The 12,594-nt window shown below is 42.5% G+C and overlaps 1 protein-coding gene across 1 annotated transcript; it reads right to left on the minus strand.

The window, feature by feature from the left end:
• Window positions 1-3,271: 3,271 nt before the first annotated feature.
• DDIT4L (DNA damage inducible transcript 4 like) lies at window positions 3,272-8,048 on the minus strand. The gene is made up of 3 exons (XM_026509656.4): window positions 7,749-8,048; window positions 7,303-7,443; window positions 3,272-5,492 (listed from the first exon to the last, which is right to left on the minus strand). Exons 1-3 carry the CDS (start codon window positions 8,026-8,028, stop codon window positions 5,002-5,004), a joined length of 912 nt encoding a protein of 303 aa, XP_026365441.2. The 5' UTR covers window positions 8,029-8,048; the 3' UTR covers window positions 3,272-5,001.
• Window positions 8,049-12,594: the final 4,546 nt, after the last annotated feature.

Raw genomic sequence — 12,594 nt, forward strand, 5'->3', positions numbered from 1 at the left:
TTCACTAATTTAAAAGAATCATCTCACTAAGAGATAGTATTTTTGTATTTAATAGTATTTATAAAACTCAAAAACATATTGAATGTTGTTTTGATAATTGTGTATGGTTATTACTTATCGAATTAACTCGACCAAAACATTAACATTTAAAAGCCTTATGATCGCAGGAAATTTTTATAAATATAACTTTATAGTCTTTTTTTAATTGCAGAGAAGAAATATTAACAAAAGACTTTCGATCTTAAAATATGTGAAGGTAAGATTCAGTTTAAAAAGTAGTCTTTAAGAAGGCACAGAAAAAAAGAAAAAATAACACTGAAGAATTGTATCCTGTTGAAAACCTTATTTTTGTGTTTTCTAAATAAATGTCGCTGAGTTTTAAATCACTCTGTTATTTACATCCCACTGGAAACATTTAACAAGGTGATGTAATCATTTTATTTTAAAAAATTGGTATTTACTACATATTGGAAGGTACGTCATTTGCAACTTTTTAGACTGAGGATGAAATTTTTGGATGGCAATTTAACAATATGGCAGGGGTGTATTTTTATAAAAATTTTAAAGTGCAACCAGCAAAAAAGTTTGAAGAACACTGGTCTAGGTTTGATAACTAAAATTGGAATTAATGACTCATAAAAGACGTTAAACTTCGGCTCTGCAAACTAACGCCGGGGTGCAGAGATACCGTATCGATCGGCATGTTGAAGTACGCCTTTTTCCCATATCCTGACCAATGTTTGGAACTTTCAGATTTTAAACTCTTTTTTTTTACTTTTTTTTTTTTTTAACTAAAATGGATGCCTACACATTGGTGTCTTGTGCTTTTTAATTTGCATTTCCCTTATTACTAGTTCGACTGAGCATCTTTGCATTTGCTTATCAGCCATATGGGCTTCCTTCTCTGTAGAGTGCCTGCTCAAGCTTTTGCCCATATTTTTTCTTTTGGGTTGTTTGTGTTATTCTAATTGCTTTGAAAGGATTTGTAATGTAATATGGTTACTAACTCTTTCTCAGTTACACGTAGAGAAGATACTTTCTTCCAGTTTGTGAAGAACTGTGTTTTCATTCTCTTTTTAGTGTTATGTGATAAACAGAAGTTTCAGTGATTTCTTTGCATCTTATTTAAGAAATCTTTCCCTACATCAAAATCATAAAAATTATATTGTCTTCTGAGAGCTTCCCTTTCACATTGAATTTTTTTGATCAATCTGGAATGGATCTTTATGCTTGACGTGTCTGCATCCAATTCCATTTTTCCACGTAAATGTTTCTTATTGGACCAATTATTGAAAAACACCATCATTCAGGCACTGATCTAAAGTGCCAATTCTGCTGTTAAATCAACTTCCCTTATATGTCTAGGGCCGGGTCTGGGCTCTTTACTGTTCCACAGACTAACTCGCTTTGCTGTGTGTGGCACAAATAGTTCCTCCAGCCCACTTCCTTCTGGCGCACTGTGCCACCACCTTTACCGGCCCTTTTTGCAACTGATGGGGCCATGTGACTGAGTTCTATAGGGGACGTCGACAGAAATCACGTAGAGCACTTCTGCACTGGGCCCCTGAATTTCCCATGAAATCCTCCAGTTTCTCTCTTCTCTTGTCTGTGGCAGATGCAAAGGCTCCAATGGAGGAGTGTGAGGCTATAGTCAAAGGCAGAGTCTAGTCAGGAGTCTGGGGTTCTGAGTATCTGTGTGGTGCTCCTCCCAGCACATCACCATGTACCTGCCATCAACCTGCCTTGCACTTTTATTAATAACCTTGGACGGTTATTATCATCACTAGTTTAAACTAACATGGGTCGTTGAGAACTAAGTGTAGTAGACCGAAAATCTTTATACTTGCACATCCTTCCGCTATGCAAATGGGAACCTGTCAGTAGTGCAACTTGAAGCCGACTCCATGAGGATTTAGATTGTTATTGGTGAAATAGATTCAGGGTCCATTACTGTAATTCTCTCTTTCTATTTCTAGAAGGAAAGTAAAACATCCCATTCCTCCAGGAGGCCAGCACACACTCTAACTAAGGGTTTATTCTCTACTGGGGGAGAAAGGGGACAGATTATACTTTTTTTGAAGGTACGTGAGAAAGTAGCCAGGCCAACTGAACAAGAGAGGCACGAAGGTGCCAGGACTGAAATGCATGTAAACTTAAGCATTTGGAAGTTTTTTTATTCTAAGCATAGCTCTGCTCAGTGAATGGTGAGTATTGACAGTAGCCTTCTCATTTTTCCTGCCTGAAAAGAAACCACATTAATAATTCTTTCTTTGAATTTAGAGGCAGATGTTTCTGACATCACTTTTACAGTCTTTTGGTGATGTGGCTAAGGTCTCTGTGCTGCCTTGGGCACTTGGTGGCAGCGTGGTGAGTCGACTTGGCTTTATATAGTTCTCTGGCTCTCCTGCATAACTCGGTGACTTTGGGCAAGTTACTAAACCTTTCTTGTGTCTGGTCAGTTATCTACAAAATGGAGAGAGCAGTAGTCTCATTTCACAGGGCTCCTGAAGAAGTGAGATCATTTATGAAAAGTACCAAAACAGAGCCCAATACTCAGTAAGTCTTTTTTTTTTTAAGATTTTATTTTTTTATTTGACAGAGAGGGGGGAGAGAGAGAGAGAGACAGAGCACACGCGCGTGCAGGGGAAGGGGCAGAGGGAGAAGCAGACTCCCTGCTGAGCAAGGAGCCGGATGCAGGACTCGATTCCAGGACCCTGGGACCATGACCTGCGCTGAAGGCAGATGCTTAATGACTGAGCCACCCAGGCACCCCTCAGTAAGTCTTATTAAATGCGGGCTAAGCAGTGTGAGAAATTTGAGCTAATGACCATAAATAAGGAGACAGAAAAGATGAAAAATTCAACTTCATGAATAATAGTGGAATTAGAAAGACATGTTGTTCAGATGGCATAAACTAGTGAAAATGAAAATGTACACTGATTTTACAGTTTGGTAAGTCGGCATTTGGTCATTCAAAAAACCATAGAAAAAGTTTACACATCAGTTTTGGTTTGTAAAAAGGTGGTTGCCAAAGGAACTCAAATTATTAATGTTTTTCTATAAAAAGTATTATTGTAATTGAAAAATTATGAGGCAAATCACTATTGATACATACGCACATGTGATAAATACAATTAGAATATTACAAGTAATGATACAAAGAGCTTTGTCAAAAAGGGGTAATCGTTTTGTCATCTTCCCTCAAATACTGTCAGATACATTTTCTGGTGATTATTGCATCAACTCATTAAAGACAAAGAAGACAACAGAATTAAAAATATATGATGCTTTATTGTCAAAAATAGACAAACTTTAACTTCCTTTAACAGGAATATTAATTTAAGAATCTCCATAAGCCGTCACCATTTTGTGAGCACAAAAGACAAGAGTCAATGCCAACTGTTCGTGGTTCGACATCCAAGCCAGAGAAGCCATGCCCACAGAGTCACCGTGACCTTTAGAGCCCCACACAGTAAACAGTAACAGACACGCGAACGGGCCCAGTCCCGTAAGGATCGGCTTGGCTTTGCCGTATCTTTTCAAACACGTGAAAAGCTGGATTTGTTAGACTGCGTGCTGACTTGAATAGAAATTCTAGGTCACTTACGGGATCTGTAACAGGATCACACCCTCTTTGGAGCGATACCAGGATGGAGACATTTGGACCTTCAACCCTGGCTTCAGGCATGTAACGTGGCACCCATAATTTGGGCAGGACACCTGACTAAATAAACTCCTTCTCCGTGATTTACAGCAAACATGCGAGGGCCTTGCTGAATTGAATACCGCTAAGTGGAGGCTACGTTCTCTCTTTAACATTAAACAAGAATGGCTAAGGACCTAGCTAGGAGGAGCAAGAAAAAAAATCAGGCCTTTCTTGTTCCCTAGGGACAGGCATCCAAGGCTGAAGACAGCTGGTTATCTATCTATCATGATTTCTGCTCCCTAGTCTGTACCGCACACCAGATAGCCACAGACAGAGCAGACTCGTAAACAGGCCCATGGTGATAATGAAAAGTGGTAGCGTGTGCCTACTTTCTCCTTTGAAGATTCAGTTTAAGGAGAAACATTTCAGTTCCCAGGAGAGGCCAGAGCCAGATAGCACTGATGTGGTGAGATGCTTCATCTGAGGTTAAGCTTATGTGATAATGAAAAGAAGACAGATTATCAAGTGACTGAGAAAGGCAGTTGATCTGAGAACTCACTTCCTATCCCAAAAACATTCACCATGCCCTCGGGGGAAGAGTGACCAACTATACGCAAAAAAAAATCCATTCAACACTTTCCACTTCTCTAGCTGAAAGATAACATTCAATACTTCAGAACTAGAAAAACAGAGCTTGTATTGTACCATAAAGTTATTTTAAACAATACTGTGGCTACTGAAATTACAATACAGGCTTCTGCCACCTCTAAAACAGAAGCGTAGAGAGACTGCAAAGAAACAGTAGAGCAGAACTGCTCTCTTAGTCACTCTTGCACGGGGTGAAGTTTCAATTACGTTCACCCACTCAATTCTACCCTCCAGTCTAAGAACCCTTCATATTTGAGTAGGGGCAGGAAATTGGTGCGGGTTTCTGGAAGTTTTGGTGGGCTAAGCATCATGACATTTCTGTGATTGAAAGGATTACTCTGAAAATATACAGAAAAAAAAGCCATAGGAAAATCGAATTAGGCACATTTGGTTTACAGTCTATTTAGCAAGACTACCTGGAAAAAGCGAGGTCAAATATAAAACCAAAGTGGACTGCTTCTTTTATTCCATGCCATTTTGTAAAAACATGTGATATAGGCAAAAAATGGGACACCTTCTCGGGTCCTTTCTCAAAAGCCATGAAATCAGCCTTTTAGTTGGGTTGCTATACACGTGAAGCCTGCAAGGGAGATGACTCAATCTGGGGTTTCTCGTTGAGAGCAGGCAGGGGGACTAAGACGACTTTCACGGGGCAGCTGTGCAGTTTGATGACCCAATCCTAAAAGGACCTTTAAAATCTTTCCTTGTCAGCACTCTTCAATGACTGTGGTTCCAATCAAGGAGTAAAGCTTTCTCTTCACCAGCCGGAATCCTGAACTCAGGATCAGAGTTCGCCTGAGGCCAGATGAGAAGCGACCTCGGCTAAAGAAAAAGTCCTTGAAGCTAGTCCACGAGCAGTTCTCCTGCTTAAACACAAGCGTGAGCTCGAAAGTGGGCACCACGCTCGAATCACACACAATCCTATCCAGCTTTTTACATACGTTCTCGATTTCCAAGTTCACGTGCATAACGCAACCTCGCAGGCCGCAGGGCTCCGTGGAGGACAGCCGCAGGACATCTTGAGCAATCCTCTGGGTCAGGTTCTCAGGGACAAGGACTTTGGAGCAACCAAGTTTGGTTTGCTTTGACTTGGACAGACAGTTCTCCAGCATTTTCGCCAAACTCTGGCAAGTCGTCTCCTCAAACATCACCTCGTTGAGGTTGGGTTCAGGAACGACATAATCCCAGTAGTCAAAATCTGTAGGAAGTGGAAGTTCGAGATGAAAGAAGGAAAGAAAGAAATCCCGGAGCAGATGAAACACACCAAGACAGTGACACGGGCTACTTCTACCTACCACACCCGCCTGCTGCTAATATTTGCTGGGAAGTCCAGGGACTTCGCTTTGCTGGTGACTAGCCTGGGTAACAGGGCAAGTCACGGAATCTCTTGGAAATGGAAAATGCATCTATGAAATAAAGGTTTTGATAAATAGGATGGATAAATTTACATGTGTAAACACACACAACCTTACAGCCTGAATCAAAAATCTATATATGGTTATCCTAGAATACCAGTGATTTTCTTTTCTTTCTTGCTCCCTTACTTGCTCTGAGGATTTTCTAATTTTGTTTTACACAGAACATGCTTCACTTTTGAAATAAAAATGGTTATAATTTTTTTTAATGAAGGGACCGTTCGTTTTTAAGAATTATCTGTGTTATTGTCAAATGCATGATTTTTGCTACTTACTGATGAACTTAAGATGAACTTGAGCTACATTAAATATCGAATTTGTGTCTTCCTTTAAAAGTCTCTACGGGAATGGTCTGTAGATCCCAATTTTAGCTTCAACCTCTTTGATTAAAAATTGCTCAAAGGGAAGACCTTTGAGGTCCACGAGGATATTTATAACTGGCTGGGTAGTTTTCTGTAGCCAAACAAAACAAAACAGTCCTAGGAAAATAAAATTAGATTTGCTCAAAGGAAAAGAGATAGCTCTGCATTTGGTCACCTACCTTCCAAATTCATCCTACCGCTTGGCAGGACGCCACACCACACACACAGTCAACTGGGCAACCCCTCCCTAAGCATACTTCACCCTCATTGGCTACTGTCTCTTCCTCTCCCCACATCTTCTACTCAGTTAGGTCACTGTTTTTGTTTTTATAACTCAATGAAACAAATGCACTCCAAATTATAAGGCCCATATTTTACCTATATTGAAGAAAGAGAATTTTTTGGAGCTTTGGCCTATAAAATTAGTTCATCAACCACTTGGCCTTCTAAATGAGGAAGGCCCAAAGAAATTAAGCAATTTGTCGATGCCACACAGCTCCTTAGTGGCAGAGCAGTGTATTAACCTAGACACTGCTGTTTAAAATTGCAAAAGAAAGTATGTCCAGCACCACTGCTGTTTGAAAATTTCCTCCGGCATTAAAACCAGAATACTGGTTCTATCCACAAATAGAATACTACTCAGCAATAAAAAGGAACACATACAGATAGCAGCAACCACATTAAAGGATGTCAAAATCACTGGGCTGCAGGAAAGAAATCAGATACAAAAGAGTACACATTACATGATTCCATCTGTGCGAAACTGCAGAGGCAAAACTAATTTATGGTGACAAAAAGCAGATCAGTGTTTCCCTGGGGACAGGAGAGAGGGACAGTGGAAAATTGATGGCAAATGGGCACGTGGGAATTTGGGGGTAGGGGGTGATGGCAGTGGTTACAAGGGTGAATACATTTGTTAAAATTCAAAACTGTACACTTCAAATTCACCGTAACTTCACAACTCCTTAAGGAACCTACATAACTTTTAATCCCAAACATCCTCTTAGCCGCAAACTAGATCGTGCAGCTTTCGGTTATTTTATTTTTTGCTACTTTTGTTTCTCACTACCATGAACAGAAGATGCTAGAAAGTTTGGAAACGAGTCTTTTCAGATGGATTTCGCGGCACACCCTACATCAAGAAAAGGGGCGACGCCGTCTGCCCGCCCATCTCATCTATCGGGGGCTGCGACCTTTGGAGGAGAGAGAGGCGGGCAGCTGGAAAACTCACCATTTAGCAGGCTTCCCGGGTGGAAGCCATGGTCCAGCAACTCTGAAATGCAGGCCGGGTTCTTACTGCTCAAACTGCCAGTTGCAACCATGGTCAACGGCTCCGTTTCCCTCGCGGGGGCGGAACGGCCTTTCCGGGGCGCTGGAAAAAGAAGGGAAGAAGGACGGATTTGCAAAAGCAGACAAAACGTGCAGAGGCTTCTAAAATGCCCAGCGTCCAGGGAGCGAACTAGCCTAGGAAGTCATTTTTCAAAGGGGAGGAACCGGCCTCCGCAACTCAAGTTTACAAAGCCCCGGGAGCGGAGACGCCAGCTATAGTCACAACCTAAAACTAATTCAAAGTTAGCACAACTCGAAGCCGACGTGCCTCGCGGAGCGCACCCTTGGGCAGGAAGCAGCGGAGCCCTCCGCCCCCGCTCCGTCCCCCGAGGCCGCTGCCTCGCTCACCTGCCGGGAATTCGCTGGGATGGGCGCGCTCGCTGGCAAAGCGGTGGGGTAAACAGAGGCACGGACTCTTCTCAGGAGCCTCCTCCCTCGGAGGCTCAGGGACCTGCAGACCCAAGCCCTGATCGACCCCCAACCCACGCAGCACCCGCTTCACCGAGCAGCATCGCCCTTGGGGCCGTGAACACTTTATAGGCCCAGCCTCCTCACCCTGCCGCGGACCGCCCACCTGCACCACCCCTCCAAGGCCCTGCGCCCCGCCCTTCCCGGGGTCGGGTTGCATTTCAACCCAGACACTTGAAGCCGCCCAAGGGGAGCCGCTGGGAATTGAGGATAAGCTTGCGCAGGGTAGACACCTGCTGTTTCCTGGGTGGGCCGCAGGTCACCGAGTCCGCAATTCTGGGTGTACGACTCGCGGAAAACTGACCCCTCGCCTCCACCACTAACTTGGATTCTTTGGCGCGACCCCACCCCCAGCGCGCGCACTCTCACGCCGCCAGTGCCCTTGTTAAGATTCTGCCCCGGGCAGCGGGAAGCTTTCCGTCCTCTGTCCATTACCGTGACCTGAAGCTTTGCTGTGTCATACGGAAACTTTGCAAATATCTGTTTCGATATTCAAAGAGCACCATTTATGCATTTCGTTCTGGCCTCTAACCAAGTCAACTCCACTCCGTGGGTTTCTACATCTTTCCCTGCTGCCCGCGATCAGATCTAGCTCGCCTTTTCCGCATCTGGGACTCTCCAGCATTTTAGGAAGGGTCTTCATCTTCCACTGCACTCCCGGCACCCTAAGGCGGTTTCATCTATGACTAATGCGTTTTCTCCGCGAGAAGGGTGAGCCTGGTACTCTTCTAATTAGACCTGGCTCCAGAGCGCCGGGAGCGTGAATGAAGGGGAGTTTGCCAAAAACTAAGCAAAACCATTAGTGGGACCTTAGCGGCTTCTTTGGCCCGCCTGATCGCCGGGAGCAGTTGTCATACCCAGAAGCAGACGTTTCTGGCGAGCCCCGTGGTCTTGGGCGCTCTTGAAGGGGCCTAGGGCCGTGAAGATACGGAGTTTTAGAAGCTGCTGGGAATGATCCCTGTGACGCTCGATGTGCAGCTCTGAACCCGAGCGCACAGAGAGACAGAGGAACCGTGCAAAACTCTACATGCTCGCACAACCCATACGCAGGAGGCCAAATACTATGTTTTCTTCCAAAGTTACTAAGCCACTCTTTTCCTGCTTTGATGTGCAGTAGGAGACGATCTGCTCAGAGGGGTCACTCCCCAAGAAGGTGGCGGGTCAGGAGCTGGAAGGAGGGGAAGACTGTTTCTACAAGTAGGAGGATCTAGTGTTGGCTCCTGGTCTTTTAGGATTATGTGTACGAGGATCTGTAGGTTAGGGCCTTGAAAAGCAGTTTCAGCTGTCCAGGCTGAAAACTCGTCCTAAGAAAAACAACAGAAGGGCTAAGGAGGGTGTGATAAACAATCAGTGGGAGGACATTGGGAGGCAGCGCAGCAGAAATTAAAGCCAGCCCTACAGTCCATTTTTAACTGGACTCAGGCAGCTGCACTGCCCGAAGGTCGGGCCAGCCAAGGAAGGAGATGCTGATAGGCTGGGCTTTTGAAAGCAGATTTCCACTTCTATTTCAATAACAGAAAAGTGGGAAATAAGCAAGCCCATTTCAGCCTATTAAAAAGCAGTTTCAGCGGCTAGTATGTTCAGGACCAATAGAGGAGCCCCTGTTCCTGTCTCCTGTGGCCGCTGCCTAGCTGTCTGGGGGGTGGAGGGGAGGGCAAGCCACAGGGCGCCCTTTCCTTATCTGGGTGGCAATATTAATGAAGCGGCCACCTACCTGCCTCCAAGGAGAGTTATTAAGATTAATATAATGAGTGCTCTGAACCTATACCGGTGAAATAAAGAAATTACCCATTTCATTTCCCTTAGGTATTTAGGCAAAACACATAAACTAAGTACTCCCAAAGGGCCAGAAAGATTATGGGGCCTTCTAGAACGTAGCAGTTACTCTTCGCTCACGCAACTAACTGAAATTTTGCAAAGCCCTTTGGGATTTTACTGCGGAAAATAATTTACCTATGTATGAAAGACTGAATAATATTCTTTTTGGCTGAGTGGGCCTAGCTTTGGGGAACTGTAGGGCACAAGGAATGATGGCTGTGGAACACATACTTGGGATAATTAGTGGAGATTATCCTTTCTCATCTACTTTTTAAAGGGTAAAAAATGCATTCTATCACCAGTTTGCATCTCTGTGGGGCTAAACAAACAGACCTGATTTTTAAAAATAAATCATAGAACAGAATGTGGAAACACCAAGTGCCATCATAGTCTTGTCAAGAGATGGCACATTTAGTCCATTAATTTTTACATGCTGTTGATATAGTTAATTATAACAGAAGGCTCACATGGTGTATCCGGTGTTTATGAGGTAGTGCGGAAGTCCGTTTCATTGCTGTTTTGTTATATCCTCTCTCATACTGTAAAAAGAGTTTGTGACGGTGCTTACTGGAAATAATAGTTGAATATGAATAGAAAACCTAATTGGTTAAATCATTTGATTGCCTTTCATAAGCCAGTGTAATATAGCAAACTACCAAAATCATAAGTAAGGACTTCGACTTAAGCATGATTTTTTATTAATACGATTTACTCATCCGCCTGAAAAAAAACCAGCAGTAACACGTGGCAACAGGATGTTCGTCTGATGCGTATACAAATATGGAAGTTCCATGCTCCCCTCCTGTCTCAGTATAGTATTCGTAATATCATTTCTTGTATAAAGTATAGATTCAGAACACCAGGGATGTTACCAAAAATGACAAACAAATGTGATGCTTTAACGTATTATTCTAGAAGATACTGGTGTCTTGTGCATTCGTGACTTGGAGTGCTGAATATTTATTATACGTTTCATTGGCCAATTTTCTGTCTTTATCCAGCAAGAGCCATTGTTCTCGAGGTCTTATTAATACAGTTACATCCAATGCACTGCTAATTTCATTTCACGAATTGTGACATCAGAGGAAACATGACTGGGTTTCTTAACCTGTACCAGGGGTTCAGGGAAGATTTACGGGACACGGAATTCCCTTCGCAAGCTCATACTGTTGTTGTGAGATTAAAAGAGAAACCCTTATAATTAATGTTAAATATTATCCTTTTTTATACAGAAATTTGAGATCTTTAAATGCACACTACTGGGGCATCTGGGTAGCTCAGTCAGTTAAGCATCTGATTCTTGGTTTTGGCTCAGGTCATGATCATGGGGTTGTGGGACTGGACTCTGTGCTGAGCTGAGCGCAGAGTCTGCTTCAGATTCTCTCTCCCACCCCCTCTGGGGTGTATACCATTCCTCTGGAATTCTTACATGCCCACTACTTGCCCACCCCCCACCCCCTGCTCTCTCGCACTCTCTCTCGCTTTTTCTCTCAAATAAATAAAATATTTAAAATAAATGCACACCATCTCTGGCTTTCCTTGGTTATACTAACTTTATAAATCTAGTACTTATGTGCAGTTTCAGAACAGGGTCTGGTACATAGCAAGTGCTTAATGAGTGGTAGCTATTATTATTGCAATTATATTGTTCTGAAATTGGGCTTCTCTGTTTATTGCAGCAAGCACTAATGGGGCTAAATGGGGTTGGGGAAGTATTGTTAAAACAGAAAATTTATCATCTTTCCTGTTTGCAGGAAATACAGAAAATATTTGCCATTGATTGGGAAAGATGACTTTTTTTTTCTATGATAGACTTTTTTTTTCTATGATAGTACATAAGTGATTTAATGGGAGTGCAGGAAGGAGTTCTCTCAATGATACATAAGAAAATAATGTGGGTACAAAGTTGTCTTGGTGCAAAATACAGAGTTATATGTATTACCTTTCCTACATTAATCTACAAAATGGTTTTCTGGAAAAAAACAACACAGGTATTTGAAATGATTGCCTAAAGAAGCACCCAAATATTTCAAGACACTTATGACTCCTGTTAACACTCTGGACGAGATAGGTCATCATCAGTTTTGTCTGTGAGGGTGCTGCAACCAATAAAAGTTCCATTTAATGATGAAATATGCAATGAGTTATTCTATAGAATAATACGATTTTCCATTAAGTAAGGTAATCTGAAGACTTATTTAGTATAAGACAAAAAAAGCCCAATAGAAAATAAAACATGATATCTGCGGCTAAAAGCTGAGAGAATCTTCCAGTAGCAGAAGGCATTGCCTCTCTAAATTCAAGCGGAGAAATGGTTACCATAGTGACTTATCTCTTTAAATAGTTGTATGATTTTTTTCTTTTCATAAACAATGTTACGTATTATCTCCCTTTAAGTAAAGAAAGCTGATATGTTTAAATGCACACAGTCCCTGCTTTTCCTTAATTATAAACTATTTATGATTAAGGTGCCTGCATAAGAGAATGTCAGCTAGGAGCATGGAGAAGGTCCTTGACACTTTTCTAGGGATGCACCTTGAAACCTTTGCAAGTTCCAAGTTGGGGAACACCACCATGGCATGGCATACCATTCCTCTGGAATTCTTACATGCCCAGTACCTGCCAAGTGTCCTATCTCATGGGCAAAATTTGCATGGCTTTTGTCATTCACGTTTGTGTCCCAGAAAGTGTCCCAGAAAAGTTCCACATTGCTTCATGACATAACCTTATGGGGTTGCACAAGAAAATAATTAAATCCAAGAATGCTCACATGTAGGCCAGATAGAAAAATCTGGTAGTCTTTAGAGTGGGTCTGACCCCCATTCTGTAAAGAACATTAATGTTAAAAAGTTTGACAAGGTCAGAGAGAAATTCTGTTTTTTATCTTCATGGTGTAGTGGTTAGGTGT

This window comes from Ursus arctos, unplaced genomic scaffold, assembly GCF_023065955.2.
Source record: "Ursus arctos isolate Adak ecotype North America unplaced genomic scaffold, UrsArc2.0 scaffold_9, whole genome shotgun sequence".
Classification (NCBI taxonomy): Eukaryota; Metazoa; Chordata; class Mammalia; order Carnivora; family Ursidae; genus Ursus; species Ursus arctos.

Bases quoted from the DNA above. Each gene is read 5' to 3' on its own strand.
- DDIT4L (XM_026509656.4), bottom strand. From the start codon at position 8,028: ATGCAACCCGACCCCGGGAAGGGCGGGGCGCAGGGCCTTGGAGGGGTG. The intron at 7,444-7,748 runs GTGAGCGAGGCA...TTCTTTTTCCAG, and splicing joins TCCCAGCGAATTCCCGGCAG to CGCCCCGGAAAGGCCGTTCC. The intron at 5,493-7,302 runs GTGAGTTTTCCA...CACTTCCTACAG, and splicing joins CCCGGGAAGCCTGCTAAATG to ATTTTGACTACTGGGATTAT.